This window comes from Choloepus didactylus, chromosome 4, assembly GCF_015220235.1.
Source record: "Choloepus didactylus isolate mChoDid1 chromosome 4, mChoDid1.pri, whole genome shotgun sequence".
Taxonomy (NCBI): domain Eukaryota; kingdom Metazoa; phylum Chordata; class Mammalia; order Pilosa; family Megalonychidae; genus Choloepus; species Choloepus didactylus.
In genome coordinates this window covers 106,081,852-106,109,807 of record NC_051310.1, presented here as the reverse complement: position 1 = coordinate 106,109,807, position 27,956 = coordinate 106,081,852, and the positions used below count along the sequence as shown (strand labels likewise).

General features: G+C 42.9%; 1 protein-coding gene across 10 annotated transcripts; it reads right to left on the bottom strand.

The window, feature by feature from the left end:
• Positions 1-1,112: 1,112 nt before the first annotated feature.
• On the bottom strand, positions 1,113-27,416 carry PARP6 (poly(ADP-ribose) polymerase family member 6). 10 transcript variants are annotated; one of them, XM_037833507.1, is made up of 24 exons: positions 27,343-27,416; positions 25,903-26,146; positions 23,353-23,548; positions 22,608-22,685; positions 21,797-21,891; positions 21,255-21,315; positions 20,932-21,022; positions 20,408-20,474; positions 17,695-17,844; positions 16,516-16,726; positions 15,958-16,011; positions 14,469-14,564; positions 13,734-13,826; positions 12,979-13,104; positions 12,024-12,089; positions 11,042-11,109; positions 9,701-9,749; positions 9,360-9,472; positions 8,508-8,580; positions 7,748-7,817; positions 2,529-2,608; positions 2,071-2,134; positions 1,807-1,891; positions 1,113-1,473 (listed from the first exon to the last, which is right to left on the bottom strand). In XM_037833507.1, the coding sequence occupies exons 3-24, from the start codon at positions 23,353-23,355 to the stop codon at positions 1,371-1,373; spliced, it is 1,896 nt and encodes a 631-aa protein (XP_037689435.1). In that variant the 5' UTR covers positions 23,356-23,548; positions 25,903-26,146; positions 27,343-27,416; the 3' UTR covers positions 1,113-1,370. The 10 variants fall into 10 exon arrangements, 8 of the variants coding, with proteins under 8 accessions (XP_037689435.1, XP_037689433.1, XP_037689434.1 ...); XM_037833505.1 differs by lacking the exon at positions 27,343-27,416 and adding an exon at positions 26,925-27,244 and having other exon boundaries at positions 25,903-26,271; XM_037833506.1 differs by lacking the exon at positions 27,343-27,416 and adding an exon at positions 26,925-27,244.
• Between the last annotated feature and the right edge of the window lie 540 nt (positions 27,417-27,956).

The window sequence follows — 27,956 nt, the reverse complement described above, 5'->3', positions numbered from 1 at the left end:
GGGGTCATTTACTCAGTGAAGAGGTTTCTCTCATAGACCAGAAACCACATTGGGTAAGGAGAGTCCTAAGAGATTTGTGGAGTCAAAACAGTGTTGATCAAGATAGGATAACAGAGTTTAAGAAGCAGCTCCTAGAGGGATGGACTGTAAAAATGATACTTCCATGTTAAGGCAGGTTAGGAACTAGGAAATAGGAAAAGATACCCAGGCGAAGACAGTGTTTCCAGAGTACAAAAAGAGTAATGAAGAAATGAAAGGGCAGGCTTTGTAGATCAAGAATTGAAAAACCTATACTTGAAAAGCCCAGGCTGTTTAGTGTTTTTTATATTCTCTGTGCTTATATTCCTTATAATGTTTAATAATATCTCATAAAATATTTGGAAATGTCCATCTTGTCTCAGCTATGCTTAGAACAACTTAGGGTTTTGGGTACATGGAGCACAGTCTGAAAGGCCAACACAAGGCTGGCAGTGGGAATTTCAACAGAGAGAAGATGGAATTCAATGAAATGATTAGGTGTCCTAGATAGAGCTGCCCCCCCCCCCCATCTTGCTGACCAGGAAGGAGAACTGGGGTTCTATTTCTTAAGGGAGGATGCAATCTGTTAGGGTCCTTTTAGAGATTTCAGGTTAGAGACCAAGCCAACAACCTGCACCTGCCCACTCTCTGCCCCTTCCTCATTTCGAAGAAATAGCCAGGAGGAGGAAGAGAGTAGGCGACAGCTCCTGAGATACAGAGCAAGGGAGAGTGGGCAGGTTTTGGGCAAAGATTAGAGGCCCTAAGGGTAGAAAATCTGAACTGCTCTGGCCTTAACAGCCCTTTTAAATCTTGACAGTTACCAAAGGTATTTCTATATTCTTCTCAGTTTGTTTCATCTGTATAACTCATAAATTCACCTTCTTTACATAATCCATTGATTAAAATGCTGACAGATCTGTAGACACTACAATAGATGGAGTCAGCTTTAACTCCAACCAACATAAACAATCCCAATCTTCAGGATATTCCACTTTCTCCTCCCCCACCCTCTCCCCACCCCCACTTGAGGGCTTGAGGTAGGTGCTGGGTCAAGGCCAGTCAGACCACAGTGATCATATCCAGTCCACAGCACCTTCCATTTTATTGTTTTATTTACAAACAGGGTGAAGTAAACTGGGAAAATCAGGGTTTGGGAGTCAGTCTGGGCCATCCAAATGTGAACTGGTTCCTGGATCAATCTCCGCCATGAAGGCCGCCTCTTCTATCCTTTTCCTGCCCCTTGGTAATGGCCCCTTGATTCCTCAGGGCAGCCTCACCTGCTGCTCCTGAGCCCTTCCGTGAGGACAGATGGATCCTGGGGGAACGGGGGTGGTAGGAGGGCTGGGGCCCTCTCAGTTTGTGTAAACCTGAGTTCCGATCACACGCATGATTTCCTTCTGTATCTTGGGGTCCTGAGTATTAATGTTGGCATCGCCCACCTGACCATCCTCATATCTGCCAAAGATAGGGCAAGTGTGAGCATAAAAGGGACAGCAATAATATGAATCAATGGAACTGTATTTAGAGGTGTGGCCATCCCATCCCAGAAGTCAAAACCCTTTTGGGCTACTATTTAGGATGGAAGAGATTTAGCTTATCTGTCCTCCTCTAAACAGAGCCCAGTCTATACCCATCCTCATCTTCCAAGGGGAAAGTCCCAAGGCCAGCTCTACTCACATGGCAGGGACAGATCTCAGATAACAGAACAGATTTTCCCAGTAGTCATAAATAGTCACATCACCACCCTCACTCCTTGGAGGAATCCACAGGGTACCCTCCTAAACTCACACAAAGAAGAACCGTGTGCAGACATGGTCGGACACAGGACACACCCAGATGTTCCCATGCTTCTGGAGGTCCTTAGATGTAATCACTGGGAGGAAGGGAATTGGAAATACAGATATAATGCTTAAGTAACAGAGTTCAGGCAGGGTCAGGAAGACACAATGCTTCAACAGGCCCCTCCCCATCCTTGGCTAGATCATGTGCCAAAGTTGCACCAGAAACAAAGATTGAAGAGTCAGAAAAACAGGGATTGGGTGAGCTACCTACCTTCACAAAGTGCTATACAGTTTAGATTCCGACTCTGCAGGAACCTTGACTGAATGGATCGGGTCTGGAAGAGAAGATGACAAAGGACAGCACAGCCATGTAGACTGTTAAAAGCTTTCCCTACAGAGGCTGGTTAACTGATGGTTGGGGGTGGGGATCAGGGATATCCTGGGCTCACAGCCACCTCCCAAAATTTGCTTTCCTGTAATCAGTCTGGTTGAGCCCACAGCTTCCATCTTCACATTTTCATGTTACTGAATCTAACCTGTCTCTACCTTCATACTTATGACTAAGGCCACAAACGACTCTGGAACTGTATTTACCGTAGAACATAACTGATTCCTTAAAATCATCTTCAAACTACCCACCTCCTCCCTATTATTTCCTCACTCATCTCTAGCCTGAAGTAGTCCCAGGGGAAGGGTCCTGCCTCACTAGAGCAGGACCAATTAAAATACCTGGGGGATGGTATTCATCCTGTTATATCGCTGGACCAGCTCATCCTTGGAGGGCATCCTGTGCTGTCCTTTTCCCATTCCTGTCACAGAACAACAAATATAGTTCATTCACCCATTCCTTAATCAAATATTTACTGAAGTGCCTACTATGAGCCAGGCACTGAGCTAGACCCTTGGTAATACAGTGGTAAATAAAACAAATGATATTTACCCTCACAGATTTTAGTCTGGTGGACATTACACAGATAAGAAACAAGGAATTACAACACAGTATGATAAGAATTGTGATGCAGAGAACATAGAGCACTGTGTGAGCCAGAGGAGGGGAACTAGCCTAGCTTAGGGGTTTAGAGAAGGCTTCATGGTGGAAGTGACAGGTAGGCCGACAATTATGGGATTAGGAAGTTAGTTAAATGAAGAGGGGAAAAGTGTTCTGGGCAGAGGGGATAGGATATGGAAGGCCTGGAGGAAAGATAAAGCATAGTGCCTTAGTCTGTACAGAGCATAGCTGATGGCAGAGGAATGGAAAGAGATGATGTGGAAGAGGTGAGCTATGATCAGATCAAACTGGTCTTGTAGGCCATGTTAAGGCTACTGGAGTTTATCCTGAGAGCAACAGGGAACCATGGAAGGGTTCTAAGACAGGACAAGGGATTGACATGAAATGAGCCACATAAAAGGGCCCAGAAGAGTGGGACACCTGGGTATCAAATGCCAAGGCTGAGTGAAATGAACAGGACGGAAGCAAGCAGAGCAAGTCAGATCTGCTCTAGTCTCAAAGTGACACAGAACCCCAGCCAGTGTCATTCAAGACATAAGGGAGAAAGTGATGACAATTTTCCAAAGATAATTGCAATGGCAACTATCTTGAAGAATCTTCCTTCCTTCAGAAAGTCTTCCCTAATTTGAGAAAAAGGTATTATTCCCTCCACTTTTTACCCTATCCAAATCCATAAACCCTCCACCCACCTCCCCACTCCCCCACCCACATACTGATTAGTCTTGCTTGTATCATTTATAGATTCAACCTGGATTTTTTTTTCTTATTTAGATATAAAACATTATTTGTGTGCCCCTAATCCCAACTTTTCAGCCTGAGGATAGGACTTCAGCCAGCCTTATCATAGGTAGGGATGAATCTGCAGGTGTATGGGTATGAGAGGGATGGATGTGGATGGAAACAACACTACATTACAGGCCAGTAGTAGTAATAAGCAGGCCATAAGCAACTCCACCCTGGAACTTTCTATGACTACTAACTCCACTCTGCTTCAATTCCTAGGTTATTTGATAGCCATGATGTAGGGGTGGGGATGAATCATTGGATTGACATTCTCCACTGCTCAGGCTGTCAATTCATCACACACACATTCTGAAGTCTCATGACAGATTTATGACCTCAACAAAACCTGAGTTTCAAGGCTTAAGTGACCAAGTTCTTCCTCCTCCAGGACACTCACCACCCTGTTTCCATCTTCTCCATTACCCTTAACTAGGTTCAGCTCTGCATCCAAACTTCATGATCTTCTCAGCCTAGGTATCTTAGTGACAGGATTCTGAGTAGAATTCCTGTTCAGGCTCTATCCCAAAAGAGGCAGACGAGGGGATAAGAAAAGACTAATCTGATTTCTATGGTAGGTCTTAGAGATGGCCCTTATGATATAATCCAAATCTTATCCCATCCCTATCCTGTTGCACACTGTCTGTCCATACTGACCCAATGATCTTCTACCAGTTTCCTGAGACCAAACCCTGAGAACATGGTGGCTAGCAAGATCCAAATTAGGTATTTATCAAAATGTCCTTAACAGGACTAAGCAAATAACACAAACGAAGTTTATCATCTCCTTTCTCACTGTCCCTCATTTTAACCTGCATACTATGGCCAAGTCATTGGGGGTCCACTGGTCAAACGGATGCTCTCCATTTACACTCCACCCCCACCCCAAAAGAATACCCAATGCCACTAGGCTAGGGGCACCCTGAGGAAGAATGAGCACAAAATCAGGAATGGGGTAAAAGGAAATGTGTAAGACAGAACTGGCAAAATTCCAGAGGAACTACAATTAAATTGCACACATACCCACTCACTGTTATAGAGAGTCTCACATATCTATGATGTCCTCAGAAACAATCATTTAAGCAAAGCCTGTTTTGACAGTCCAATAAAGTGATAAGAACACTAGCTTACAAGTTAGGAAGATCTGGATTCCTCCTAGCTCTACTACTCATGGTTGTGTGACCCTGTGTTACCTATAAAGTAATAAAGGACTGAGCTAGAGCATATCATATGGTTTCATATGATGTTTTTATACAATCAGCGAGTTGAAGAAAGACAAGAAGTCAACAGAGATTACTGACTCCATCTGATGACTAAAGTTATTCAGGCACTTAGCTTAATAAAGGTCAGTTAGAGGGGTGGGAGAAGTGGGAAGGGTAATAAGAGGAACAGAGAGAAAATAGACAATAGAGGAAGAAACTTGTGGGCGTCAAAAAGACAGAAGAATCTCACTACTCAGAAAGTAAAAGGAGCTTAATCAGAGGGATGCTCAGACTGGGTGGGACAAAGATAACACTGAGGAACCTAGACAGAGGACAAAAAGACTACCCCCCACCCCTACTTTGGACTTCAGGTAAACAGAATAATATACATCCATTCATTCAATAAATATTTATTGGGCACTTACCCTGCATGGATTAATCAAAACGATTGATTTCATGATATGTTATCATTTATTTAATAATAAATGATATAGCTAAATATCATATCTATGAATACCCAACCCAAGAACTTGACCCAAGTCTTGGGAGTTAACCACTATCTTGAAATTTGGGTTATCATTCCTTTGGCTTTTTTTTTCCTTTAGTTTTATCATATATATATATATATATATATATACACACACACACACATACACACATATATGTATATGTATATATGTCTAAAAATGTTTAATTTTTTAATAGAGAAGTTGTAGGTTTACAGAAAAATCATGCATAAAATTTAGAGTTCCCAGATACCACCCTGTTATTAACACTTGCATTAGCAATGGTTATGTTTGTTACAATTACAACAATGTTCTTTCATGAATTGCAACAAATAATTTTGTTTTTAAACAATATTAAAAAATGCATCAGTCTTCTGGGCTTGTCTTTTTTTACTCAACATATTACTAAGATTTTTCTCTTGTTGCATGCCACTGATGTTCATTCATTTTCATCACTGAACAATAATTCATTGTGCGAATATATAAAAATTTATCCATTCTTCTGATGAACATTTGGGCTGTTTCAAAGAGTTGCTGATACAAATGGTATTGCAATGAACATTCACATACACATCATTGGGTGCACAATGCAGGAATGAAACTGCTGGGTCACAAGGATAAGAATGTGCAACTTTATGAAACATTAAATTTGTTTAATTGTTTTCCAAAGTGGTTATGTCAATTTATATCCCCATAAGCAATATGAGAGATTCCACTGATCTACAACCTCTGGTACAATCAGAGGTATTATCAGATTTCTTGATATTTGCAAATCCAAATGGCTGCAAAATGGCAACTCATTTTGGTCTTGATTTTTCTTCCATGAGTAATAGAGGTTGAGCTACTTTTCACATCTTATTGGTTATATGTTCTTCAGTGAATGCCTGTTTGTGTTATTTGTCCATTTTTCTATTGGGTTTTCTTTTTCTAATTGACCATAAGAATTTTTTAATTAAAATTTTATTACTAATGTTTTGTGGTTATGTCTTACAGATTTCTACTCCTGGTTTGTAGCTCATCTTTTCCATTTCTTTAAGGTCTCTTCTGATGAAAAGAAGTTTTAAATTTAGTACTTAAATTTACCAATCTTTTGTGATTTGCAATTCCATCTTTTTCTGTACCCTGGAAGATTCTGTATAACACTGGAACAATCTGTTCCTTGAAAGTTTGGGTTAAGACTCACTTGAGCTTATTTTCATTTTTGGAAATTTTTAAACTACCATTTCAATTTCTTTTATAATTTTAGGGTTACTGAGACTTCCTATTTCTGTTTGAGTCAGTTTAATTAAATTTAATTTTTCTAGGAATTTGTCCATTTTGTCAAAGTTTTCCAATTATTGACATAAAGTTGATAGAATTCTATTAGTTTCTAAAATTCTGCTATATCTGTAGGTATGTTCCCTTTTTCATTCATAATATTAGTTAATTTTGCCTGTTTTCTTCTTAATCTAACCAGGTTTTTTCTGTTTTGTTAAGTTCTTAAAATGAACCATCTTTTGGCCTTTTTGATCCTATCTGTTGTACCTGTATTTAATTGGTTTTAGTGATTATCTATATTATCTCCTTTCTTCTTCTATGTTTGGATTATTCTGTTGTTTGAGACCTTTCTAGTTCTGTGATTCTGGATCCTATGTTTTCGTATCTTTGTAATAGTTACAATTATTGGAGAATATTAAATAATAATCTATAAAGAATCTAGCTCAGTTCCTTTCATGTGGTAAACATGCAACCATATGGTAGATACCTTATAAAGAAACCAAATAGAACAAGAACAAAACCAGACTGAAAGGGAACTAAAACATGAACCTGGAAGACTTGAGAAAGCTTCAAGTCAGATTCCTTTTCTGAGGTGGACAAAGCTGGACTCATCTCCTAATTAGAATCTTGGCCTTGCTCGTGCCCTATCTTTGGGATAAAATGCTTTCTCTTGCATTCAATATGACTAATATGATGGTGTGTGATTACAGACAAGTTTAAATTTTAAAAGAGTGGTCTGACAGGGAGAAGAGCAGTATCTCCAGAGATATGAGGCAATGGAAGAGACTCAAGCCTTCAGATATATTCACATAAACTCACAAAGTACATGTGCATGTGTGTGCACACACACAATCTGTAACAGGCTGTTGTCAACACCAAAAATGTGGTTTGCAAAAAGCCTAGCTCCATCTCCCAGTTACTCCCTAACTCATGCCCAGTGTAAAGCACCAGCAATGAATAAAACCAACCCCACAGAGAAGAGGACTGCCTAAGAGAAATGGAGATAACTGGCTTCATTTTGTAAGGAATCCAAATTTCCATGAGAGAAAAGAGAGACTATATGTATCCATGTTGAGGAGAGAGTTGACATAGACCAAGTATCCATGAAAGGGAAGGAGGAGACAGCGCAAATCATGTCTTCACAAAATGGTTGCAACATAAATAGCGTCAAGGTGGTCAGACAGTATTTCTTACCTGAGTATCCAAAGGAAATACTGGAGATGGGGCTCAGGTAGATGCCTTTGCCATAGGCTGCTCCATGCAGCTTGCAGGGAAATACCAGGATGAGCAATATGAGCCTGGGCCCTCCCATGGCTGTATATTAGGCATCCACAGGCTTATCCAGCCCTCTGTCCCTCCATGTACCTCTGACTCATTCAGATACTCTAGGAACTGACTCTTGAAAAGCTGACTAGCTGAAAAGTAAATGCAGGTTAACCTCCTTACCTATGAAACACTATGCAATGGAAAGTGGAGAATGACAGAGCTTTAGAGTCCATGCTCCTTGCCCCAGGCCTTGGTACATATACAGATTCCAAAAGAGAGGAACTATAGAACAGATAGCTAGCAGGAGCAACAATAACGTTCCCTAGAGTTTATCGGCAAAGAAGCAAATCTCCAATATCAACTCTCTGAATCTATAGCTATTTAAATCAGAAAGCTCTGTCAGTTAATAGGCTAATTCATCACAGGGGCTGCATTTGCAATTACATATTCCTGACTATTGCTACATTCCCATTCCCAACACCACCAAAAAACACAGCCTGCATCAAATATACAATAGCCACATTCCTTTTATACATACTTCCAATTTCCTCTCCAGGGAAGCTCTCAAAGCAGGCTAGGTTTGGGGATGCCGAGGCAAAGATAGCTGAGTACTCTAGAGCAGCCTTCCCCAAAACTGAGTAAGATGGGGGGGGGGGTGGAAAGGAAGGGCACGGGGGCACAGCCTCACCTGTAGTTTGGTGTAGGATGCATTGACCAGCCCGTTGCGCAGGATCGAATGCCAGTTCTCAATGTGGGACCCACTGTAAGGCAGGGTAGAATATATGTCTCTTCACAACACAAGGTTCCCTGGAACAGCTTCCAGGACTGCCATTCCCACCGCCATTCCCACCAATTCTCACCCACACAGGACATGATGATGGACACAGATACACCTCGTGATGGACATGTACATGGATAGTCATAGGCATGCAAGGTGTGTGTGTGTGTGTGTGTGTGTGTGTGTGGTTAACCCCTACATCTTCACCTCCAATCCCATCCTCTCTTCTGTGCTACAGCTAGTTCCATCCTAAATCCTCAACTGCTGGTTCAGTATTTTCATTTGCCTGTTCTTCTGATATTTCAAATTCAACAAATTCATCTCAACCTCAACAAGCTTATCACTGATTCCACGTATGGTTTCTAGTCCTGACTTCATGTTCTATTCTTCAGAAAAGGATAACATCACTCCCTCCAAGTTAACCTGCATTAATACCTCTCTCCTGTATTATCTCCTATAGTTGATACAGCTTTCAAATTAGTCACCTCCAATCCATCCCCTCCACCATATCTTTTTACATGTAAATGTCATCTTGCCTCAGTGACCTCACAAGTAGCTTGACAATAAAGACATGTCATGTGTATCCCTTTATTCTCTACAGCACCTACCACAATAGATTTAAAAAATACTTGCTGACCGTTTGGTTGATGGACATCAAAAACACAAACTCATATTCCTCAGGGGCATTTGTCCTCCCACCCCCCTACTTTATCTGCCTCCCTCCGCCTCCCACCCCCACAACCCCAGCCCCAATCCCCTCACTGGAAGGCAAAGGTGCTGCCGTAGAGCTTCTTGGCGGTCCGGAACCGAGCCTCCTTGGCAGGAGGGCTACTCAGCAGGAGGAACTGGTGTGACGTGTGCATGAACTTCAGCTGCTGCCCAGGGTGGGGGTGGGGTCAGGAAAACAGAGCAGAACTCGAGATCAGGGAGGGAAAGGTTGGGTATAGTGAGCATATCAAGCTTGCACTGCCTCTAGATAAGGGAAATATGCTTAGGCCCCAAAATATCATTGATGGACAAAGCCCATTAGGCAGACTAGTTAGGTGCCCCTCCCTGCTGCTCACCAGAAATTTAAAAGGTTTAAAAGGAAAAAGGTCACTTACCCTGCTGAGAGGTAGTTTGACAATGTGTGACCTGTTGCTAGAGATGATCCTGGGAAGAAACAAGAGAAAGAAGGAAAAGGATATAATAGTGTATGGTTAGGTCATCCTGAACAAGGAGCAACCTTTCTCTGCACCCTTGGAGAAAAAGCAAGGATTCCAGGGCTGTCTGAATGAATGGTGCGGAATGTCCAAGTGATTACCTGGACTTTCCTTGTGGGAGGTAATGCTTGTGTATAAAAATGTAAAAGAGAAGCTACTGTCCAGAGAACAGCTAGTTATTGAGAGGTTCAACCATGAATGAAAGAAGGGATTGGAGGTGGGCTGCTGCATATCTAAAAAAAGAACAAACGAAAGAACACAAGAATTCAGCTACAAAAAGCAAAAAAAAAAAAAAAAAAAAAAAAACACCAAAAACAACTGAGAGAAGTTTTTAATAGGATGGTGAAAACTTATAACTAGGATTTAGAGACTCAGAACTGGGGCTTAGGAGCCCGTCTGTCTGAGCTCAGAGGAAGCCTGAAGGCTCTAAGGGATAAGAAAGAATGGAGATAATTTTTAAGTCTGGGCTAGAGAAAGAAACTGAAGAAACTACAACAAACTTCTTAAGGAGTCAGGGACAGACTGGAGTGTATCCAGAGGAAGGGAGAGAACAAAGGCATAAAACACTGAGGGCTCAGCAAGGGAGTATTATCTCCTATAGTTGATACAGTTTGCTTTTTTATCCTTGTGATGTCCTCATCTTTATCCTTGTGATATCACCTTGGATGCCCTATGCCTTGTCGTTTCCTCATGCTAAGAGGGAGGAAGTGGTTGCAATGAGAAAGTACTCATGTCAAAAACAGAGCAGGAAGAGGGAGACAAGCTAGAAGGGGAAGGCTGTATCAGGTAAACAGAACAGAAATCAAGATCAGGAAGGGAAGGCAGTAGGGAAAGGTCAGAATCTTTGCCAGGAGATGGGAATAGCAGGGCCACCCAAAGCACTGGACATTCTACATCAACAGGGAAGACCCTGAGACAAGAAGGGGAGCAATAGGGATAGACAGACCTCCCTGAATGCACAGAAAACTTAGTTGAATGAACAGTGTTAATTCATATATGCAAGGAGCACTCAAAACCCTATTGAGAAACATGCAACACCAAAAGAGAACTTGAAGCATCAGGTTGGAATTTGAGGCCTCTTTGAGGTTCTGAGTTCTTGTCAAGGCAGGTATATCAATAAAACCCTGAGAAAAAAGCAGCAGTAACATCAACAACCTGGGAAGGATGCTGAAATCACGTCTAAGAGAAGGTGTGGTTCCATGTACAATACCCGCCTAGGGAAGGATGAGTTGCTATCCATACCACTGCAGGAGAGGATGGGCCAGGGGATCCAGCTTGTCCATCTGCTTCTTGATTTCCAAATATGATCCCTGTAAGACAATGGCCATAAGGTTATGTCCCAGAAGAGATGGGAGCCCTCCCACTTTTCACCGACTATCAGGGCCTAGGGCTAGGCAATGCAGGTCACATGGGGGCAAGAGGAGATGGGGTTCCCAACCTTAAGGCACCCCAGTTAGGTACGGATGACTCAAAAAAATGAAAATGACTGAAGATGCTTACAAAACAACAAAACAACATGCAGGTAGGTCTCCCTCATTTTACACAATTAAATCAATGAATTAAATCAATGACCCAGAAAGATTAGGCTTACAAAACAACAAAACAACATGCAGGTAGGTCTCCCTCATTTTACACAATTAAATCAATGAATTAAATCAATGACCCAGAAAGATTAGGCTAAGGAATCCTATGTGTTAATCTGAACTGTGATTTATAGGATTTGCTGAGAAGAGGCACACCTGTAAATGTGAGTACAAATGCATGTCTATTCATAGAGAGACTGAAGATGAGGGGTGGGGATGTCTGGTGGGAGACAGCCTTGAATCAAAGGATGGTCACTGCTCCACATGGCTGCCCCACCCCTGGCACAAAAGATGTAGGCCCCTGGGTCTAGTTCCTTACCTCCAAGCCCCCATCCTCACCCTACCACCCCTGGGCAGAGGTCTTTTCCTCACTTCCCTAATTGCCTAAGAATTATGGGGAAAACATTAACTATGAATAATTAGTGAAGGAATTAGCCACAAAGATAAAGGTTGAAAGAGATACTAAAAGTGAAGAGAAGAAAGAAGAATAACAGAGCTAAGAAAACAGAGAAGGATTGGAAATTTATATAGGGAAGACAAAAGAAAATACAGTGAGGAAACTGAGTAGCATTTCTAAATCTTCATCCTATTCCCAGAAATTCCAGGCAGAACTGAGCAGTTGAGCTGTACAGGCAGAATACCTGGGTCATCTCCCGGATGGACATCACACTATCCAGAGCTTTCTGAAGTCGCTCATAATTCTTTTTCTGTAGGGAATCAACAGGAAGAGAAGAACCAGATGAAGAAAAGTAGAGAAGAAAACGATGTGAGAAAAAGGAAGGCCAGATGTACAAAAGAAGTGTGTGATGGTAAGAACATAAGCTTTAATGTCAGACAGTTCTGAAATCACATGCTAGTTCTTTCACCTGCTGGGAGTACTAGGGGAAGTTACATAACCTCTCAGAACCTTAGCATTATTGTTTGTCAGTGAAGATAATACCTACCACTCTCATGAGATGCTCTGAGGATTAAATAACATGTAAAGAACCTAGTACAGAGCCTGATACATAGTAATGACAGTAAAAGACAGGTACTGTTGTGAGTACTTTATTATCTCCCATTTTTAGAACTTGACAAGTAGACATTATCCCCTTTTTACAGATAATGAAATTGAGGTTCGGAAAGTTTAAGTGACTTGCCTAAACACCATTCAGCTAGGGAGCAAGAGAACCTCAAATGAAATTCAGGTCTGGCTGGCTCCAAAACCTGTATTCTTCCCTAGCATGACAGAAGTCATATTAGATTTTTATCTCCTTCTTCTGACAAACTCAGCTATTTATTCACTGAAACAATCAAATCCTAAGGTTTGAGATTTCCCAAGAATAAGACATAGGGTATGCCTTCTCTCCCACTCTAGGAATTCCCACTCAGGAAGGGCTGCTTTTTCTTCTTGGACTTAGAGCACCCTCGTGGCCCTGATACCCTTCTCCATAGGCCTTTGCCTTTCCAGAGTTGCAATCGCATAACCACGTTTCTTCCCTCCCTGTCTGCCCCTTATTCCACACTGTTGTGTACATTGGAATGACAGCCCATAGTCTCCCACGTCTTTTACCACTTCTGCTCCTTAGCTCTGATTTTCTTCCCAGGAAACTATACCTTGGGGTTAAAGGCCAGAGTCTTAGGATCAGTGGGGTCCACCACAGAAGGATAAGGCTCAAAGATGATGCTCTTTCTAGGGGACTCCAAAGCTGCCCTACACATGGCCACCAGAAGATCCACCACCTTAGGAGAAATGGGAGAAAGGAAGCAGAAGGTAAATGATTTCCCAATACTGGGAGTCACATAGTATCCAGCATAGCTCTATCTTCTGGGGTCTCTCAGCATTTCTCCCTGCTGTTCTTTTTAAAAGCAGGTATGTTTATAGTTTTTTAATTAGAAAATACAAGCTCATTATAAAAATTCAATCCTTAATCACCAAAGTGATGAAGAAAGATAAAAATAACCCCCCCCACCCCCAACCTCATTACTCATTGGTAACTACTGTTAAGCTTGATGTATACCCTTCTGGACATGTTCCCTGTCTAAATAAGTGATTTTCTTACATAGGCAGTTATGAAAAAAAATAGAACTGTTCTATATATATTATTGCATTTGCTTTTTTGCATAACATAGTACAATTTTCTATTCAAAAATAATAGCTGTATAGTATTTCCACTGTGAAGAAGGACCATAATTTCTTTTGGACCTCCACAGATGGGCTGTATCCATTTTCTTACTATTACAAACAATACTATAGTGAATATCCTTACATATGAAAGCATTTCTGGAAGTTAAATTCCAAGGAGTGAAACTGTTGGATTCCTCTGTCTTTCTTGATCTCAATTCCCCAGCCACCTTTCCCTCTTCCATACCTCTGCTCCAGTGGCCACCTCCTCTGCAGCTCCGGACATGACCCCCAGCGTGTAGAAGGAGAAAACGCACAGCTCACGAGTACAGACAGCTGGCTGAAAAGGCCATATTAAACAGATGGAGGAGGAGACAAAAGTGTGCACTAAGAAGGTAAAGTAGGGAGAGAGAGACAATCCTGACCTTAGACAACTCTATACCAAAGTAGGAATTTTTGGTCCCTCTATATCAGGTGCAAACTATCTATAAGTAAGTGAAGTCTTAGTTAAAATGACTTACTAATAAGCTTGAGAGTTTATGCTGTCTCCTCTAAGAAGCCTTCCCCAACCTTTCTAGGTAGTTAGATGTTCTCTTCATAATTAGTTTCCATAACACCGCTCTTATCTCTTCTATATATTTATTATATATTGTGATTTATGATTAAGTGTCTGTCTACCCACCTAGACTTGGAGTTCCCTGAGGACAGCATCCTATATCAACTATCTTGGTCAGTATCTGATACTTATTTTTAAAATACTCAAAAATATTCTCATACTATTTGAGAGCTCTTAAAAATATCCTCCTATCTCCAAATGAACTGCTGAGATTTAGGGAAAAACAATTATTACTAGAGTCTCAGGGAATGTGGACAGAGTTCTACCTTTACCATAGACCCATGAAGGAAAAAATAAAGGAGAGATGAGGAGTGAAGGGGCCTTGGCAGGGGACCCAAGGAAGAGGGTCAGAGTAGAGGCCTTTACCTTGAGCATGGACCCATTCTGGAAGACATGCTGCTCATCACACACCACACAGTACTCATTCAATGTTGGAATCCTCTGCTCTGCATACTTCATGATCTGGAGAAAGAAAAGGGAATAGATTCTATTAAGTCTTTTGGAAGTACAGACACAGACATGGAAAATAATCTGAGCTTCTTTTCTAGCCACTCTCTTCCCTCCCAGCCATGTGCCTAAGGCAGGATCATTCCTGTGCCCTGCACTTAAACTGATGGTCTAACAGCAGAGCTAAGAATGTATAGTATAGTAAAAATAAGAACAGCCATGGCTTTAGATCTAGAAAACTTCGATTAAAGCCCCAACCCTACTAATTAATATCCTAACAGATACTAATCAAACTGCTAACAGTAGCTATAGTAATTGCAGACTGTCCCTTTGGGACAGGGAAGTATTTGGTCCATGATTAGATGTCAGGGAAGCCTGAGAAGTCATCTCAACTACCTAAACAATCAGTCTGTCCATTGGTCAATGCCAGAGGTAGAACTCTGTGCTGAAGAGATGGCACAAAGCCAAAGCTCATGCAGTAATATCCGCAAGTATTTTTACTGTGACTGTCTTAATATGGCTTTTTCAATCAGGTACACTTTGTGTTTAAATCAGGTTCTTCTCATTTCACATATTTTGGAGCTGCCAAGGAGATATACAAAGGGTTTTACTTATTCATTTAACACAGAGTTACTGAATGACTACTAATGTACCCAGCTCTGTGAAAGGTCTGGATGATACAATGATATAAAAGACTGTCTTTGCTTCTAATACTCTGTACTCCAATAGGGGAGGTATATCACACATACAAATTAATTACAATGCAAGGCAGCCTATGGTATGTGACACATAGGTGCCATATACAACAAAAAGCATCATAAAAGTTTAGTGAGGGGAGAGATCACTTCCAGCTAATACAGTTGGTGTAACAGGGAACATTTTATGGAAATGGTGGCAACTGAGCCTTGAGTGCCATGGGAAGATATGAGGAGGAAGGCTGATAGAAGGAATGGCATGAAGAGATGTCTTAATAGAGATGCAAAAGTGAAAGCATGTACAGGGAACAGAAATTTCAAAAAGAAGCAAATGACCAGCAGTGGCTGAGCAGTGAAAGAAGTTTCAGAGGAAAACTGAAGACTACTTGAGCAAGGATGTTCCAGATTGTAAGGAAATTAGTGTCAATTCCTCTCTATAATCTTGATATCTATAAACTTAAAATTCGCAGTGCCTCATTTGGGATTAGATCATAAGTGGTCTGTGAATGTTGTCTTCCCAATAATACTGTTAGCTTCTTGAGGATGGGAACTATGCCCTCTTTTCTCCCATCCACACAACACTTAGTATAGTTCTGGGAGGAAAGCAACTTAGAAAATTAATAACTGAGTAGCTGGGAGACCAACTTTAGGGGATTGGATGGTCAGACAACTGGAGGGGAGAGGCCTTGGAATGAAGCTTTAGACTTGATTACCTGGACCAGGAATCCATACTCCAGAGTGGGGATGTTTTTGCAGTGACCACTGACCTGATGAGAGTAAACAGACAGACCCCATGAGCCAACCACAAATCTGGAGCATAGCAAGTCCCCACTCATGCCCATCATCTAGAATTCTCCCCAAGTAGCTAAGCCCTCACTTGGATCAACCTCAGTAATCCAAAAGCTGGAGAAAAGACTTTTAGGCATTTTTTTCCAAAAAGGTTCTGAAGGGCTCATCTGTCCTTGACTCTCTTCCAAGGTAGGCGGAATAGGTTAGTGCAGCAGCTGACTACCAAGGCAAATCCCTAGCCTCACAACCCCAGATTCTCTAATTCAGGGCCTACTACCTTAAAATGACTTGCCAGACAGTTTGGATTTAAGTTTTCAGCTACCAAAAAAAAAAATGTGTTCCACTATACCCATAGTACATGCCTAGGTTTAATTTATGATGCCTGGACAAACCATATTCCCATCCCATTTTAAGAGGCTATACTCCCATGTTTCCACTCCCACCCTCCTGATGTCAAGTGAAACCCTCCCCGGCCCATGTACCAAAGGAGAGGTCCGTGTTGGGGGAGGGAGGCCCACGTGCTGAGGGCACAGGAGACCTGCCTGTGGACTGGGAGGGTAGCCAAACACCTCCACTTTGGGGTTCTTCATGGTGCAGGAAATGGAACGATTCATGAGGCGCCCAACCCGAAGCTCTGGTACACCCAGTTTGCCTTTCAGCATGGAGTCCTGTATGACAGGGAAACTGGGAGATCTGGAGAGACAGAGCAAAGAGAAGTGATGACACTGGGGGTTCAGTATGAGACCTACAAGAAGACTGGAGATAAGAGGGTTCTTGCCCAAGGTGGGTGAAATGACATAAGCCAAAGAAGAGCCCATATCTGAGAAAAGTTCCACTGGATCTTAAAAGCTGTCAAGGCAAGTAGATCACACATCTGAACTTGATTTTTATGTTCTTATCTGTGTGATCTTCAGAACAAGACCATGGAGGATGGGCAGAGGCAGGGCCTAGGTTGCTCTCTGTGGCATCTAGGCCAGGTATGGAATGATTCTCTGGAGAAGATGCTTATTTCATTTACTCAGTGCATACTTCTTTATTCTTATTAAATACCTAAACACTGTGCTAGGCAAGTAGTAGTCACATCCCAAACAGCCTAATGTCTGACTGTGAATGATGGTGCCTGAGAAGCTACAAAATCTGTGATCCCAAGAGTCATCTCTTGAGTACTCAACAGTCAGTATTTGGTACCCGGGTTTGTATCTGCCCTTGGGAAAATAAGAAGACACCAGGAAAAAAAAACAAAAAACATGTAGGCCTGGGGTCAAAGATTGGAGCAACATTTATTTCCAGAACCAGATAATAGACTGTAAGAGTGAGGAGTTGGTACCTGTTTCCTGACTCTGCCTCCTTAGGCTGGGGAATAAGGGTGAGGGCCAAAGGAAGGAAAAATGGAGAGATCAGCATACATTTCTCCAAAAACATACCATGTGCAAGGTATTGTGTTTTACATAAAGGAGGGGTATAAAAATTGGATCAGGAATAGAAGGGTAAGGACACATGGGGGCAGGACCATGTGGGTGGTATTGGTAGTTAAATGTACAGAATTCAGAGGACCTAGGAAGAGGATAAAAAAGATAGGCTGAGGAAACCAAGAAGGTGGAGTAGGGGATAGGACAAGACTATGGTGATTAGAGATGATCTGCTCCTAGGGTAGCACTTACTTGGGGATGGGTGAGAAGATGCTGAGGCCAGCTCGGAACTTCTTGATGGTACCACTTGCCTTGAACCAACTGTGCCTCTTCTCCTGCTGGGTCTTCAAGAAATCGTTGCTGAGATGTTTCCATTGTTGGGATGTGAACATGCCCAGGATCCTGAGGAATCAAAGAGAAGAGGCTTAGGAAAGCTGAGGCAGGGATACTGGTCACAAGGACTAAGAGAGACAACTAATCTAAAAATTCAGATCTAAAGACTGCGAAGCTAGTTGTGATAGGGGAATGTGGTGTCTGAAGACCCCCTTGATATGACCTTAGCACGTGAAAATATACTGTCCTAAAGTACCTCTTTAAGGTAAGGGGGTAAATACCCACTCCCATTACCTGGCTCAATGGACCAGAAAAATGCTGATATGCTTGGCCATTAGAGGGAGATCTCAAAAGTGAGCCTTCAAAGACTGTTAGCCTTGCAATTTATTGCCAAGCATCACTATATTGACAGTGGAGCAAAGGTGGTGGGGTGGAGGTAAGTGAATAGTACAGAAAAAGGAATAGTTATGAGGGGTACTAGTCCCTCATAAGGAGAGAAATCACATTTGCACATTCATGGTTTCCAGCATTAGCTGGGTCCTCGGCTAGACTTGTCAATTCTTTCGCTTGTCTCTAGCATTATTCTAAGCTATTATTCTAAACCCTTATCATCCTCTTTAAACTCCCAACTTCACCTATAACCACTAACTACTCTTCCTTCTTTATAGAGAAACTGAGGCCATTAGAAATGAGCTCTCTTAATTTTCCAACTCTTTTTAAAAATCCTTATTTCCATCTTGACCTCAATCCCTCCATTCTCTGCAGACATCTCCTATTTAAGATCAATTCCTCTATTTGTACTCTAGACCCCAGCCCCTTCTATCCTCTTCAGGGTCCTTGATCTATCATCATCCCCTCTCTTCTGCCAGGTCTTTCCTGCAGCCCATAAAAATTTCAAGTTCCTGCACCTCAGTCTACCTACTTCTCTTTGCCCCTTTTCCATCCTCATTCAAATTTCTCAATCCTTAACTATTGTTTCTACTTCCTCACCTACCATGAATTTCTCAACTTACTACATTCTGTTTCCTATCTTCACCACTCCACTAAAATTGCCCATCTTGATGCTAAATCCAATAGAAACTCCTAAATTCTCCTCTTATCGCTGGCATCTGACACCGCTGATCAAGTCCTCTTTGTAGAACTCCCCTCCTTTGTCTTCTAGACACTGTACTCTCACTTACTGCTCCTACTTCTTTGACCTACCTTCAGTGTTTCATCTCCCTCTGACTGCCCTACTGGTTTCTCGAGTATTTTGTCTGGGTGTTAAAGGGTGTTTGCTCTTAATCCTATTTTCTTCTTATGCTCTCCATCATGTGGGTGGCTGTAATTACAGCCCACACAAGAATGCATATTTTCAACCCTAATTACTCCTGTAAGTACCAAACTACATCTCCATTTGCATAGTCAAGTTACCTTTAAATAACAAGTCTAAAACGGAATTAATTATCTATCCCAATCCTACAAACCTGCTCTTCTTCTTAGATCCCTATTTAAATTGGTGGTATGAAAATTTACCCAGACATCTAAGCCAGAAACCTAGGAGTAATTTTCCATTATTCCTTGGCTCTTATGACTACATCTAACATATACAAAGCAGTCTTCAAGTCATGGTGATTTTATACCCCCCAAAATCTCTCTAATCTGTCTCTCATCTCCATTCTTACTTATGATCACACTTTAGTTCTGGACTTCATCATCTCATGCCTGGACCTCTGCAAAAGCCTCCTACTAAACTGGTCTGCCTCACCTCCTCCTACCCATTTTGCACAATGCTACCAGAATGGTTTTCCAAAAATTAAATATGACCATGTCCTTTCTTTGCCTAAAACCCTTCAATGCTCCCCACTGCCTGCAGTTTTATAAAAGCACAAGACCTTCTCTGTTGAACCCCTCCCTAATTCTCTGGCTTTGGTTCCTACCATTCTTTCCTTACATTTTTCTCTAGCAATAGTTAACTACTTAAAGTTCTCTATATGCTTGCTGGTTCACATGACTATGCCCTTGCAAATGTTACTCACTTTAAGTAAGTCTGTCTACATGCACAACTCTTATCCATCCTTGAAAACCATTATCATTTCCCTTTCATCCATTCATTCACAGTCCTCCACCTGACACCACCAGATTGAGACACCCCTTCTGCCATATTCTGTTAAAATCTTATATATTCACTTGTATTAGACCATGTATCCACTGGACTCTATTTGGAACTTCCTTTAGGGGATCATCTGTGCCTCACTTCTCTTTGTATACCAAATTCTTAGCAAGGTGCTTAAAGCACACAATAAACTGAAATTATCTGAGCTCCTAGAGTCCCTTCCTGAGGAACCACAAGAAGAAATGTGATTGGCCTGACTCTGATTCCAGCGTTGTATTTTTCCTTAAATGCTAAGTAGTGATGAGCCCCTCCTCTCATCTCCAGGAAGCTTCCAGACCAGACACCCCAGAACAACAGGATCACCACCACCACCACCATAAATTTGTCTCCCCAAATTTATTTTAGCCTTCCTTAGGCAAATCTCAGAAAGACATTTTTGGAAGGAAACTTTCCATCCAAGTGTCTGCCTGTCCATCCACATATGTCCATCTCTCTTTCCCTCACATGTCCATCATCAGGAAAGATCAAAGTTCTTACTTTTTCAACTGAAGACCCAGCCCAAACCCTTCCTTATTCGATGGCTGGAAAACCTCAATTGACGGTTCTGTAAAGAGAAGAGAAAGCTCTTGGTATGTACATATCTCCATCCTCCTGGGACTCCAAAGGCACTGTTCAGTGGAAAAGCTTCCTTAGATTTTAACAATAGCTGCACGGTACTGAAAACAATAAGGGTGGAGGAGAAAAGCATCTGAGGCAGAGGACACACTCGGGGAACTGTCTGGTTGATTTTAAATATCCTCAACAGGAAGTTCAGGGGAAAGGGGACGAATAAATGACACCTGGGAAGCAGAGAAAACATTTTCACTAACAAACAAGGTTGTCAGGGGATGGCTGTCAGGTGTCATGAAAATACCAATGACAAGAGATTGACAAGACCCTACCAAACGCCTAAACATTGAGCCCAAAGGCTTTGTTCCTAGTTTTTCTCTACCTCTGTTAATTTAAGACTTTGGATTAGATCAAGTCAAGAGCACCTACTTGCCCAAAGTCACCATCTTTACCTGGTCCATCAAGGTACTGGGAGAGGGAGAACCGCAACCTTAACACAATAGGTTCTGTCCGGAGGACCTTCCAGGCTGTAGAGACTTCCTCCTAAAAGAGTAAAGAAATAGTTTCCTATAGCAAAGAATGGGCTTGAGGTTTCCCCATATGACACACACATGCACATGACAGTACACACCACTGTCTGCTGATGGTCTAGGAAAGACAGGGAAGAAGAATATGTGCTCCAAACACAGCACTCGGGAACAAGACTTCTGGCCTACATGGACAAAATCCACAAGTCCAGCTAGACATGGTGTTGGCAGGTACTAGCACCACTTACATCGAGGAAGCTGATGTTGATGTGGAGGTCAATGTCCACGTCATCGATAGTTCCATATTCTCTACAGAGATACAGGTGACCACAGGTGAGACTCATTAAGGGAGAAAGAAGGGAACAGAGACTGAGGTGGAGAGACTAAGGAGGGAGAACCAAGCCTGGGGACGGGGGAGTGGGAAGGGAAGGGTGGAAGGTAGCCCTGTATCTAGGCTTTTAACTACAGCCTTAAGCCACTCACATGATCAGGGCCTTCTCCAGGCCAGAAGCCCTTCTTGCTTCAAAGGTGAAACTATCAGTCTAGAGGGGTCTAAGATAAGAGGGATCTTCTAAGAAAAGTGGCCATACTTCCCCACTGGCTCCTGTGAGCCAAGTTTAAGTATTCTGAGCTTCTCCCCCTATCATTAACCTCATAATTTTATCTATGTCAACAGAACCCCATCACACTATTTAAACAAAACAAAACAAAACAAAAAAAAACCTACAGCCTTTTAACAACTCAGAAAGAAGTGGCTTGCTCCCCTGCCATCCCTGAAGTGGAGTCCCACCTGATGGATACAGAGTTCTCACTGTAGATCTCCTTCACAGCTTCAATGTCTGCATCAAGCTGTGGGTGTCGATACAGGTCAGCTGCACAGCTCCCCTGAGTCAGCATCAAAAATGTTGGAGGTGCAGAGGAGTGAGAAAAGACAGAAAGAGAGATAAAAGATAAAAAGAAAATGGAGAGACACCAGGACCAAGGGAAATCAAGCAGCAGCAGTACAGTGGAAGTGAAAGATGCCTATATGAGGGGGCTCCTGATGGAGGCCCAGCTGGGAATGTTAATGTCAGAGAAGTCTCCCTTCCATCACTACTCTGAAGAAGTTTCTGGAGACCAACTGTAGGCTTTGCTTGAGGAGTTCACTCTGCTTTTCCTCTCAGACCCTGGCCAGGATACTTTTGTATACCTTCTTTGAAAACTCAGAATATGCTGAAGAACATAGAATTTAACTCAGACTGGTTCTTTTTGGAAAACCCCTAACATTCATACTCCAGAATGTACCCTGGGCATTGATGGCATTAAGGAACCAGTGGCAGGATAACCTTTTAAGAACTTGAACCAAATTAAGAAAATGACTCCTACTGGCTATTGAGAAAAGATTGAGGAAATAATTATTTCTAAGAACATACAGGTAGCCTCAATGGACAGAGAATGTGGTTTACTTTGGGATAGGTATGTGTCCCAGGCAGGAACCAGGACACAGGATCACCTGTGATAAAACTATGCTCAGACCACACCAACATTAGATCATCATCTCTACTCTGCTCCAGAACAACCTCTAGACCATCCAAAGTGGGTCTTGGCGACTGTAGCCTCACCTGAACTCCATAGAGAAATTCCTCTGATTCATTATCTCCCTCCGAATCATCATCATTCCAGAACTGGCCTTTGATGTCCTAGTGATGAGAAAAAAGGACACAACCCTTTGTTAGGTCCTAATTTTCCCATGGGAAGAGGTGAGGTAATAAGAAGGGAAATAGGTTCCCATCAAGAATAGGAGAACGTCCTTTGGGAAAGAGTAACTGAGGCCCTGATCCCTTTCTACTCTTTGCTTCACCCTTTGGAATATCTCAGGTTTTTCCTAAATCTGGTTATTTCCATAGCCTAGCTCTGACTGGTGAGATGGAGAGGAAAACAGTAGGAAATTTTGGCCTTCTTAACTCTTGGTATGATAATTGAGGCTCTTGATAGCTATGGGGGAGGGATACAGAAGACTTCAATAACAAGGTTAATTCCTAAGCATTTCTGGGTTCTAGAATAAGATGACCTCTACTAGGATCATTACCAAGGCTGCTTCCAAGCACACCCAGCACTCTTATCTCATCACTCCCTTTCTGTCTCTTAAAGTATTTAACTCTTCCCTACCTTCCCTAGAAAACCCATCTACACACACACACCACACCAAGTAATACTGTTTCCATGTCCCTTTTTCCTTTAACTTCAAATAGCCACTCCACCTTCTAAAAGGGTGAGAGGGAAAGACAAGGAAAAGGGAAGAGTCCACACTTTGTCCCATATGCCCCCGATCAGCTGATCCATCCCAGGTGGGCAGTCAGTTCTCACCATTGGGTCAATGGGTCACAAACACTCCCAGGTCAGTGCTAGGCAGCACCCCTCCATACCACCAGCTGAACCCAGGCCAACGAGATGGGCATTTAGGAGGCCACAAAGGGAGATGAGAAGAGATGATGTCAGGGGCTGACTGGAGATCTGCTGGGGATGCCAGGCTCTGCTGTGGTGGTGGTAACAAGTCACCGTCCTGTGGAAAACAGATAACAGTTGGTTTCATCACCACTTAATAGCTGAATGGTATACACACAGACACACATTTATGGATACACTTTTATAATAAATATGTACAGACACACAGAGACATATTTGCATGCATGTGCACATATACTTGTACATGTAGTTCTTTAAAGATAATGAACTGTGAAAGCATATAAAACATAAGACACTGCCAACCCATTTAAGCTGGTGAACTGAGATTGGAACAAGCATGGAGTCACCCTGGGGATGACTGCAGTCTTAAGTTCCTACTCCAAATGATTCTACAACATCAACCTCTGGAGCCAAAAATGATGGTGGCAGGACCAGATACTTCTGCTTCTCTATCTAGATAGTCACTTTATTTTGGAATATTCTTCACAGTACCAATCCCCACCAGAGTTAAGAACCAGAAACCGAGAATCTTTCTGGACTCTCTACCCCTAGCCATTTCTCCAGATTTATCTATTTTTAAATAGAAGTATCACTACAAGCCTTTACATGACAATCATAGCTAACTTAAAAAGTGCCCAACAATATTGAACAACCTCTGGTACATATGGTGTAAGTTATTATGGACAAAATAATGCCCTGAACCTATCTTGGAACCCTCTGCCCAAATAAAAATGCTATAATGATCCCAACAAATGCACAGAAAAACACTAACCCCTTGCCCTTTCACAAAGGTTTCCTGCTCCCTTCTAATCCTCAGAACCCCCAACTCTATACCAGCCACTTTTAGCCCCACTGAAGACTCCAGATAAAGGGGAAAAAAAAAAAAAATCATCTGTCAGACAGATGAAAGCTTTAATGGCAGAGGCTGGTAAATATACCCTAAAAGCAGGCTACAAAAGCTTTCTATAGCGCTCTAGATCACATTCACCTGGGGCGCTTCCAATACACACAAATGCATAGGCCCACACCAACCAATTTAATTTCACAGGGATGGATCCTATCAATTTTGTTAAAAGCACTCCAGGATTTTCTACTGTGAAGTCAAAATTAAGAACCAGTTTTAGGCCTTCCCGGCTTCACACATATCTCAGTCTAATCTGCTCCAACTTCAGAGGTTTTCTTGATTTGTAACATGGTTCTATTGAACCTTAAGTTTCTAGATCACTGGTTCTCAGAGTGGGGTCTGTGACCTGGAAGTATCAGTAGCACCTGGAAACTTGTTAGAAATGCAAATTCTCAGGCCCCACCCAAGACCTACTGAATTAGAAACTCCAGGGATCAGGCCCGACAATCTGTGTTTTTACAAGCCCTTGACATAATTCTGATGCATTATAAAATTTGAGAAACACTGTTACAGATCCTTTTGTGTTCAAAGGACCTATGGTCTGTTCTTCAGACATCACATTAAGCATGGTAACTGATCCAGGATGGGGACATTAAGGCTTTATGCCAGAAGAAACTCAACATAGTAGTCCTTCAGTTGACTACACTTTCTGACCCACTAAAATAATATGCAAAAGAAAATCACAACTGAAGTTTTTACAGGTGAAGTTTTTAGGGGTAAAAAATGACCTGATGTCTAGGATTTGCTTTAAAATACTACTCCAGCACAAAAAAAAAAAAAAAAAAGGAAAGGAGAAACAAAATAAATATGGGAAAATGTTGATTATTGTTGATTATTGATGAAGCTGATAAGTTGGGATTGATAGGTACATGGGTGTGGCTTTCCCCTTTACTTTGGTATATAACTGAAAAACTTCATAATGAAAAGTTTAAATAAAGTCAGAGGTTAATCTCACAGGGGCACTCCCTAGAAAGTCAATTCTAAATGTGAACAGGAAGATTAAATCCCTAAGACTACAATGGCTTCCTTGTTATTTTTCAAACACATCAAGCATATTCCCACCACAAGGCCTTTGCACCTGCTTGTTCCCCTCCCTGGAATGCTTTCCATTCACATAGCTTGCCTCTTCACTCCTTCATCTCTGCTCAAAGTGACCTTGAGCATCTATATAAAACAGCAACATCACAATGCATACATACTGGCACTCTCTATCCCCCTTCCCTGCTTTACTTTTTCCACAACACTTACCATATTCTGACATACAAAACGTTTGTTTATTGTCCTTATCTCACATTAGAATCTAACCTGTGGTGGCAGAAACTTCATTTTCACTGTCTCTATTCACAACAATTAGAAGAGTGCCAGGCATAGTTGTCCCTCAACACATTTATTGAATGAATGAATGAATAAACGAATTCTCTTCTGGATACCTACATCAAAAAGGCTCCTTAAGCCAAATGAGAGGTACACACAAAACTGAAATGCTTCTACACATAGAAAAAACCATAAACAAAATGACTTTTAAAAAGCAAGATTCCATTCATCACCTTCAAGGGCAGCTGAGAACCAGAATATGAAGACCTGGGGCTGAGTTTGTGAGATTTGAAAATAAACAGTCAGGTGTTAATCTGGATGACGGAGGCACTAATGTCCAGCAAGGGCCGTCTTGGGCTGGGTAGGATGATGGCAGCGTTAAACCAGAAGTACCAACTTCCTCAAGGTCTTTGTGACCATAGAAGTCAAGAAAAACTTAGCCTCTCTCGAAGGGCTATTGCTGCTTGGTTTCTGTTGCTGTCACAAGAAGAAAAAGGTAGTTCAGGGAGCTTTTCTTGTTTAGAGAAAAAGTTCAAAGACTGAGATTTTTCAAACTAGGCCGTTTTAGCGGAAGGGACTTCTTCCACTATCAGTATCCTCTCCTCTAGAGAGAAGGAGAGAGGGTTTAAAAGGTGAAGAGTGGGAAAAAGGGGGTGTTGGGCCATGGAATTCACAGAATCACAAACATTTTAAAGAGGAAGAAGCCTAAAAAATGGCCTAGTTCAAAGACCTCCATGTTACAGATAAAATACTCAGGCTCAGGGAAGTCACACAACTTGCTTAGGATAAGGAGCAACAGCACAGAGTGGAACTGGAACTTAAGCATATTTGACAGGTTCTAATTCACATCCACTCTTCACGTGATGTGACTAAATCTTGAGGGAACTGTTAATGAACTAAGCAAGAAAGACCTATTTGATTTACCTGAGGCAAAGAAAGAAATCTTTCAAGAGAAGCTGGAGCCAGATATAGACTGCATGAAAAAAGCCCCAGAGCAGCAGTGTCGTTCAGACCAGTGTTTAACACAGAAGGCTTTACGAATTTGCCTGGAAACAGACTAAATGCAAATAAGCCTCAAGTCTGGATCACAAAGGTCTTTCCGTAAGTCCATGAGCGCTTATGGGAGTCACAACTCTACACCTGGTCAAAGAAACCTCTGATCTCACGTTTAAACTGTTTGACTCCCAGCTTTGTGGCCCGAGTGCTCCCTTCTCATGACGAGGCCAGTTAACAAAGAGTGTAAGAAAGAACTCACGGAGGGGCGATTCCCGCAGGCTAGCGCTGGGTCCGGTACCCGGTAGAGGAAAAGGGCGGGGTTGGCCGGGAAAACGCTCCGGCCACCCGCGGTTCTAAGAAAGGCCCTGAGGCCTCCCTTGAGGGATCACTTATAGCCCCTTTCCAGGTTTCCTCGGGAGACCCAAAAGACACTCAACATTTGCCTTCCCGGGGAAGAAGCTCTGGGCCCGATCTGTATCGCCAGCCGCCCGGCCTGAGCGAAGCCTGTCAAGCCTAGGAGGGCCCCTCAGAGTCACCCAGTCCAAGCCCCTCACTTCATCCACCCTGGCCAAGGCGAGGCGGACCCCGGACCCCGCACCCCTGCCCGCGGCCCGGTTGCCCCGCTCCGCGCCGTCCCCCTAGCGGCCGCCTCACAGACCAGCCTCACGAGTACTCACGGCGACCCCGGGCCGCGCGCGGCCGCCGCTGAGGGGACGAGCGGCCCGGGACGCCCCGCGGGGGCGGAGCGGCGGGCCAAGGGGCGGGGGCTGGGGCGGGCGGGCGAGGTCGCGCACCCGCACGCCTCGTTGCTCCGTCACGGGCGCGCTGAGCTCTCTGCGCACGCACGCCCGGCAACACCGCTGTCATGTGGCCCGCTCCTGACCAACTGCCACGCAGCCTGGCCTGGGCGCGCCCAAGCTCCGCCCCCGACGCCCGGCTTCGGGCGCCTGCGTCTGGGTCGCTAGTTGGGAGGGGTTACGAAGAGGGGATGGCGCCTGCGCCCTGAGTCGGGGCGGATGACTTGGAGAGAGAAGAGGGGCTTTGGCGGGGAGGGCACAGAGGGCCTCCAAAGGAGAATGCATTTGGCGCCTCATGTGGTGGGGAGGAATCAGCAGAGAAGGCAATCTAGGATACTTGCAGACGGTGAGAGAGGCCTCTCGCTGGAAGCAGGGAACGGCCAGTAGAGACTGAGGGGGGCCTCCGAGTCCCTGCTGACTCCACAAATCTGTGGTTCTCAAGTGGAGGTTACCAACCTCAATGCCTTTTAATTCTTAAGTTTAACTCATTTGCT

What these genes read in the sequence shown, in the direction of transcription:
- PARP6 (XM_037833507.1), bottom strand. An exon ending in AGTATGGATTCCTGGTCCAG is followed by an intron (nt 14,565 to 15,957) that starts GTAATCAAGTCT and finishes TTCTTTCTCCAG; the next exon opens with ATCATGAAGTATGCAGAGCA. An exon ending in CCATCCGGGAGATGACCCAG is followed by an intron (nt 11,110 to 12,023) that starts GTATTCTGCCTG and finishes ATTGTCTTACAG; the next exon opens with GGATCATATTTGGAAATCAA.